The sequence below is a fragment of the Dipodomys ordii genome, unplaced genomic scaffold, assembly GCF_000151885.1.
Source record: "Dipodomys ordii isolate 6190 unplaced genomic scaffold, Dord_2.0 Scaffold118, whole genome shotgun sequence".
In the NCBI taxonomy this organism is placed as follows: Eukaryota; Metazoa; Chordata; class Mammalia; order Rodentia; family Heteromyidae; genus Dipodomys; species Dipodomys ordii.
In genome coordinates this window covers 522,561-530,396 of record NW_012267334.1, presented here as the reverse complement: position 1 = coordinate 530,396, position 7,836 = coordinate 522,561, and the positions used below count along the sequence as shown (strand labels likewise).

The 7,836-nt window shown below is 58.4% G+C and overlaps 1 protein-coding gene across 3 annotated transcripts in view; it reads right to left on the bottom strand.

Moving 5' to 3' along the window:
• The window catches only part of Entpd8 (ectonucleoside triphosphate diphosphohydrolase 8), a 4,760-nt gene extending 4,146 nt beyond the window's left edge, over nt 1-614 (bottom strand). For all 3 annotated transcript variants that reach the window (XM_013029426.1, XM_013029427.1, XM_013029428.1), the window contains exons 1-2: nt 489-614; nt 275-392 (exon numbers count right to left, since the gene is read on the bottom strand). In XM_013029426.1, the coding sequence (XP_012884880.1) occupies nt 275-392; nt 489-614 (244 nt within the window). The remainder of the gene's footprint in view (nt 1-274; nt 393-488) is intronic.
• Nucleotides 615-7,836: the final 7,222 nt, after the last annotated feature.

Below are 7,836 nucleotides of genomic sequence, written 5' to 3'. Positions count from 1 at the left end.
CGCTGCCCCTCCACCCAGCCAGCCGCCCGCTGCCCCTCCACCCCTCCACCCAGCAGGCCGCCCGCCGCCCCTCCACACAGCAGGCTCCACCACCCCACTGACCCTCCACCCAGCAGGCCCCACCGCCCCTCCACCCAGCAGGCTGCCCGCCACCCCACTGACCCTCCACCCAGCAGGCCCCACTGCCCCTCCACCCAGCAGGCTGCCCACCACCCCTCCACCCAGCAGGCCGCCCGCCGCCCCTCCACCCAGCAGGCCCCGCTGCCCCACTGACCCTCCACGCGGCAGGCCAGGGCCTGGCTAATGACACCCGAGTTGTTCTTCTTGTCCGCTTGCCACTGGTACAAGAAGAGCGAGGTGTGGGAGGAACCGGCATCAAACACAATCCCGAACTAGGGACGGCATGGAAGTCAGGAGGTCAGGAGGCTGCAGGGGCTGCGTCCCAGCCCCCCACCCCCCGGCCGCCGCGCCGCGGTGCTGCCCTGCACCTTGGTGTCTGCTGGCAGGAGGACACTGCTGGCCTCCACCAGGATGAGGATGAGTACCGTGAGGCCTGAGGCCGTGGCTGCGCCCAGCAGGGCCAGGAAGGCCCGCTCCTTCCAGGACAGACTCATGCCGCACGGCCCTGGACCGGCCTCGCCTGCGAGCCTGCACGGGGGGACGCGTGGGCTCAGCTCCACACACCGCCCTTCCCAGCCCTGGACCGGCCTCGCCTGCGAGCCTGCACAGGGGGACGCGTGGGCTCAACTCCACACACCGCCCTTCCCAGCCCTGGACCGGCCTCGCCTGCAAGCCTGCGCCGGGGACGCGTGGGCTCAACTCCACACACCGCCCTTCCCAGCCCTGGACCGGACTCCGCGCCCCGCCCCAGGCCCCGCCAGGGCCGCCCCGCTGCTGCGGAGGCCCTGACCTCAGGCTTTTAAACAAAGGCAGCTGTTACTTGTAGAAACACTAACCTTGGGTGTTTTGTAATCTGCTTTGAGCCGGCCCTGGGCAGAGACCAAGGCATGTGATTTCCAAGGCTGTGACTTCCAGGGGCCGGAAGGTGGCCACGCCCTGCTCAGCCCTGGGGCCCCGCATGTCCCGTCTCCCCGACTGTGACCCCCTTGTGTACAGTGGGGTTACTGTCCCCCCCCCCTGCCGGCACCGCCTGGCCACTGCCAGCTAGCTAGTGTGCGCCCAGAGCTCCGGCTGTGAGCATCAGTAGTCAGCTCCCAGACCCGTTCCCTGACAGTGTGAGCGCCCCCAGACCCGTTCCCTGACAGTGTGAGCGCCCCCAGGCCCGTTCCCTGACAGTGTGAGCGCCCCCAGACCCGTTCCCTGACAGTGTGAGCGCCCCCAGACCCGTTCCCTGACAGTGTGAGCGCCCCCAGGCCCGTTCCCTGACAGTGTGAGCGCCCCCAGGCCCGTTCCCTGACAGTGTGAGCGCCCCCAGGCCCGTTCCCTGACAGTGTGAGCGCCCCCAGATGCTCCCTGGGGAGCAGGGGACTGTGGGTCCCTGAGCTCAGGGAAAGGGGGACATTGTGCTCAGGACACAAGTGGACTCCTAGGATCCAGTCGACATCGCTAGCCTGCAGCTGGGTCATGGGGACCAACACGTACCAGCCAGGGCCGGGGACTCGGGGACCCATATTTAGGAACGTAGCACTGAAAGCCCTCAGCCTGAGCCCCAGGGAAGAAGAGGGAGACGGGGCAGGCTTCCCCCCCACAGGCCTGTCCTCCCCACACCTGGAGGACATACCTTCCTATCTAGAGAGCCTCCTGTGTAGGACAGACGCCCACCTGGGACAGGACCCCTCCCTACACAGCACAGACAGACAGGTCAGCCCCCAGGACAATGCCCCTGGCGCTCACCGAGGCCTGCAGCCACCTTCGGGGAGAGCCGGAGGAAGCCTGTGCCCGGCATACGGCTGCACACCTGCCATCTCTGCGGGGCTCCGCCCACCCGGAGCTGGGCTGAGGAGGGGCAGGCCTGCCTCAGAGCCCTGCCACTCAGCGAGGCTGGGCTGCCACCACCCCGCCGCCCACCAGCGTTAGCTCTGCGCCCAGGAGAGAGGAAGGGCCCTGCCCGGCGTCCCAGGGATGGGTCCACGCCCTCCGGGCCAGGCCCAGCCCCCGGAGCTGGCCAGTGTACAGTCGGGTGACAGGTGGCCACCAGGCCCGATGCAGAGGGCCGGCAGCTCCACTGAGGAGAGCCACGCAAGCTGCCATCGACCGTCTTTAAATCACGATATGGTCTTCAAAACACCAAACACAGATCTTCCTTAGGACCCAGCCATTTACTCCTTGGCATCTACTCCGAATATCACAAGCCAGGACACCAGAAAGACACATCCACACTCATTGCTGCAGTCTTCACAGTAGCCAAGCTACTGTCTCCTGCCTCACACACCTGTCAAAACCCTTCAGTACTGCAATTTCTTTTTCTTTTTTTGGTCGGTCGTGGGTCTTGAACTCTGGGCCTGGGTGCTGTCCTCAGCTCTTCAGCTCAGGGTGAACACTCTACCACTTGAGCCACAGCACCACTTCCAGTTTTCTGGTGGTTTATTGGAGATCGGAGTCTCATGGACTTTTCTTGCCCAGTCTGGCTTTGAACTGTGATCCTCAGATCTCAGCCTCCTGAGTAGCTAGGATTACAGGCATGAGACAAAGGCACCCAGCTCGAAAACCTTTTATTTTAAAGACAGTCTTAAAGGCAGTCTTTAAAGACAGTGGTTTTTTAAAAGAGCCCAGGTTGGCCCCAAACTCAAGCTCTTCCTTGTTCCCGCCTTCCGAGTTCTGGTATGTGTGTCATAGCACCAGGTGAGTTTTAAATGGATTGACTCATTCCTCCATGAGCAGGGTCTGCCACCTTGGCCCAGGCCAAGCTGTTTAAGTGCCATATTGTACATTTAGACCTGCTGCCTGCTTCCCGCTTCCTAGAGAAGCGGACGGCCCACCTCCCCCTGTGGAGGCTGCCCCAAGCAGCACTCAGATGGAGCAGCTGACGTGCTGAGTGTGGACAGAAGAACATTTCTCCGGCCCTCTAAGTTTCAAAGGCCGGAAGCGGAAGAGGAAAGCCAGCTGCAGGACAGCACCTCTTCTAGGGTGTGCTGGACCAGCTGGAGGCCATGGCTGACGGCTACTCATGCAGACAGCCCAGAGTTGCAGCGCTCTCTTGCGCTGGTCCTCTGTGAGTGACCGTTGGGTCACTGAGTCCCCAGATAGCCAACGTATGCCCTCCCTCCCCGGGGCTCCCTAGAAATGGGGCTTGGCCCTGCCTCTGGCTCTGCAGGCGTCCGTCCGCTGCTGTTGCCCGGCTGCTGGTTGCTGCAGAATGCCCCAGGCTGGCCCAGGTGGATCTCTGAGCTGGGATCCATGATGAATCAATAAACCCTTTGTTTCAGAGGTCCTGTGAGCTTAAGGCTTTGGTTTACTACTGTACGAGCCACCTGGGACTCTGGAGTGGTCAGGACCCATGCTGCGGCCCATGCTGGGGTCAGGAGCCCTTTTTGCTTGCAACCCCTCTGAACTTGCTGCTGTAAAATGAAAGGCCATTAAGAAGCCTTATTGAATCTGGCTTCAGCTTCCCCGGTTCTACAGGTGTTCACAGCAGATCACGCAGAGCTCTCGCCAGGCTGTTTGCTCAGGGCTGGCACTGTCCCACTTGAGCCACACCTACATTCTCATATTTTGCTGGTTCATTGGAGTTTGAGTCTCTTGGGTTCATCTGCCAGGACTGGCACTAAACCAAGGTGCACATATCTTGAAATCTCTGAGTATCTAGAGTTACAGGCATTCAGCTGTGTACCATCTTTTAAATGTGTTAGGAGTTCAGTTTACAAGTATTTTGTTTGAGGGTTTTATGTCTATGCTCATAAAAGAAATTGGCCTATAATTCTCTCCTGCCCCTCCCTGCCCGGGAACGGCCTTTGAACTCAGGCTTCACTCACCAGGTCCACTTGCCTGCTTGGCTGGTGCTCTACTACTTGAACCACACCAGCTTGTATGCCCATGTGCGGCACAGCCCAGTGGAAATTTTGGGGTACACTGACGTTGAACATGCCATTAGGAGAATCTAGGTTCTAAGTGAAGAGTGAATGAGCAGATTCCTGTGCTCACCATGGGCAGCTGTCTGGGCCCATGTGACTGTCCAGGCCCACGTGGCTGTCCAGGCCCACGCGGCTGTCCAGGTCCATGCAGCTGTCCAGGCCCACGCGGCTGTCTAGGCCCACACGACTGTCCAGGTCCACGCGGCTGTCCAGGCCCACGCGGCTGTCTAGGCCCACACGACTGTCCAGGCCCACACGACTGTCCAGGCCCACGTGGCTGTCCAGGTCCACGCAGCTGTCCAGGTCCACGCGGCTGTCCAGGCCCACGTGGCTGTCTAGGCCCACGCAGCTGTCCAGGCCCACGCAGCTGTCTGGGCTCACGTGGCTGTCCGGGCCCACACGACTGTCCAGGCCCACGCGGCTGTCCAGGCGCCCACACGACTGTCCAGGCCCACGCGGCTGTCCAGGCCCACACGACTGTCCAGGCCCACACGACTGTCCAGGCCCACGCGGCTGTCCAGGCCCACACGACTGTCCAGGCCCACGCGGCTGTCTGGGCTCACGCGGCTGTGCTCATGGTGGGCGGCTGTCTGGGTCCACACCATGAGTGAAGCGGGCTGCAGCTGGCAGAGATGGCCAGATTTAGGCAAACTTCCCAGTCCACAGACACACACTGCTAGCAGGAGTCCCGTCAGCCAGCAAGAGAACGCGCTGGGGTTGAGGGGGACAGGCCCTGCCCGCAGCTGGCGCTCAAGCTGACGAATGACGGTGGCCACTCGACGCTGCTTATGAGTCTGTCTCTGGACGGCGCTTTGCTGACCCCCACAAGGCGGAAGTGCCCAGTCTTCAGAGAAACCAGGCAGGAAAGATACTGTATGGCTGTGGACGCCTGAGTGTCCAGAGCCGGGAGAGCTGCGACGCCCAGCCGTGGGCAGAGACACCTTCTTTGGAGCAGTTGTTAGACAGAGAGGTGGGACGGGCAGGTGGATACCTAGTCGTCTGAGACCAAGGCACAGAACTGTGCTGATCACATGTCAGACAAAGGAGCGGTCTGCCAGCTTCTCCTCATTCCTGGTGAGTCTGGAGGAGCTCAGGAGGACGCTGGTATACCTGCGGCTCCTGCCAGGAGCTGTGCACCCTGCCCCTCACACAGCAATTTCCTTCCTCCCTCTTCTGGATGCAGTGGTTCTGGGGCCCAGGCCTTGAGAGCCGGCAGCAGGGGGGCTTGTCCTCAGAACTCCCGTCAGGACGCCTGCAGACCTTGCGGGGGGGGGGGGGGATTTTCGTCCCATCAGATGACCAGCCCTGCACAAGACACCCTGAACAGGGTAGGATGGGGGGGGCATCTGCCAGATGAGCGAGGCTGCCTCCAGCAGTGTGGGGCTGTCCCCCAGCTCCACACCGTTTGAAAAGTCTGGGCACTGAGGGAGAGAGGAATAGTAGTTGTGTGTGTGTGTGTGTGTGTGAAGGAACGGTGAACAGGCTGTGAGTGCGGAAAAGCCCCATGCTGCATTCACACCTCCAAGGACCCCATGGGCCCAGGCCCGTCAGGAAAGGTGAGGCATGCTAACGCAGACTGCTCCCACTTCTGAAGCTGCCAAGGTTGAAGGGCGGCCTTGCGCTGGGAGGCCTCCACCCAGTCAGGGCGGGCGTGACTGTCAGCGTCCACCAAATGGGAGTCAGTCTTGGGGGCCGCGCTCCCTTTGGGCAGGTTTTTGTTTTGCAGTTTTGGGGGCTGAGCCAATGGCTGCCTGCACTCTGGGCAAGCCCTTTACCTCTTGGACTATGCCACTTGAGCTCAGCTAGAAATACATAGATTGCTTACATTTTTATTTTGCATTATTATTATAAAGGTGGGGTAGAGAGGGGTTGCAGTTATGTAAGTCAGGTGAAGTACATTTCTTCTTGGACAATGTCACCCCTTCCCTCGCTCTCAACCCATTTTTCCCTCCTGTCTTCACCCAGAAGTTGTAGAGTTTATTTTCAACATAGCGTCTAGTGAGGACCACCGCTGCATGCGTTTACCTGTTGTCTCTCCAGTTCTGTGCCTCCCTTACCCCCCGAAAGACAGATAAATGAACAAAATAGACAAAAAGAAAAGAAAAAAACAGCAATAGAAAAAACCCCTCTTCTTTCAATTTCCTGGAGTTCATTTCAAGAAATACTATATGATCAGAGACCCAGAGGCATTGTGCCTTTTTCTTCCTTCCCTAAGAGTAGTTGCATATCTTTTCTGTGTAGGGAATGTGTGTTCAGAATCCAGGGGTAAGCCAGGCACTGTTAGGCCTGTAATCCTAGCTACTTAGGAGGCTGAGATCTGAGGATTCTGGTTCAAAGCCAGCTTGGGGAGAAAAGTCTGAGAGACTGTTATCTCTAACTAGCAACAAGCCAGAAACAAAGCCATGGCTCAAGGGGTAAAGCTCCAGGCTTGAGTGGAAAAGCTAAGGGACAATGCCCTTTGGGATAGTTTAACAAGTTCCTAGATGCTAAAATCCTGAACTGTAAGGCAGGAGTCAGAAAACAAGTCATGGGAAACAACAGGCAGGACTTCAGAAACAATGTATTTAGAAAGATAGAAGCACCATCTCTGCGTCTAAACACACTGTTGCTGACCATCAAGGATAAACACCGGTTTATTGGCAGGATGCACTCTGACTCAAGGATAGGCATCTGTTTTATGGCAGGATACATTCTCTCCCAAAAGGGAACCCCAAATATTTACAGTACAAGTCAGTCTTACAGACCCTGAGCCCAAGTAATAATGTGTAGCCAGGACTGAGAACAGGAATAACACTTACCTTAAAGCAGCTGTACCTCGCAGCCTGCTTTCTTACACTGATGTGGAAGAGCTTGGAGTTCCTCCCCTTGAGCACCTGCTCACCTGCTTACTCAGCAAAGCTCTGCCAAGCTTTCCTCCCGCCTCACTGCCCAGAATCCCATACACCTTGTCCCACAAGTCCTCTGCGTCCTTTGCCATGAGCTGGGAGACATAAGCAAACGACTCCCTGAGTGCCGTGAGCTGCTCCAGCGAGTGAGCTGAGCTGAGGAAGAGGCTCGGAGCCCTCGTTTCGAGCTGGTCAGTCGGGTGTGGAGGTGAGACAGCCCCGGGGGTGAAGGGAATGGCCGCGGAGACGCAAACCGTGCCGCGGTTCGGATGTGGCGCCCACGGCTGTGCGTCCACACGGGTGCCGCCAAGCGGAAAGGCCCCCACGGCTGCTGCCTGCCCCGTTCGCGAGGCGTCTCCCCCCTCCAGCTGCTGCAGGGCTTTGCTTCCACTGTCTGATTACTCTGTATCTGGATTTCCTTGGGTTTATCCTTTTGAGTCAAACCTGTAGGTCCAGCCCAGCGCTGGTGGCTCACATCTGTCATCCTAGCTACTCAGGAGGCTAAGAACTGAGGATCGGTTCAAAGCCAGCCCGGGCAGGAAAGTCTGTGAGACTTATCTTCAATGAACCACCAGAAAACTGGAAGTGGCGCTGTGGCTCAAGTGGTACAGTGCTAGTCTTGAGCTGAAGAGCTGAGGGACAGCGCCCAGGCCCCATGACTGAAAAAAAAAAAAAAAAAGAAGACCCTGTAGGTCCACAACTTACTAAACCGGATATTTTAGTCTTGATGTATTCAAGTACTTTTCTCAGCATTCCATTTTTCCCTTGATTTCTGCAGGCTCCAAATGTTACTTCTTTCCTTGCACAGGAGGGAAGAGGCAGGGGTGGGGCGGCTCAGAGCAGTGGTCGGTGGCCCCTGGAAGTGGTTGTGAAGGGTCCTGGGCAGTTAGGAAGGGGTGTTGTGTGTGGAGGGAGGGGGT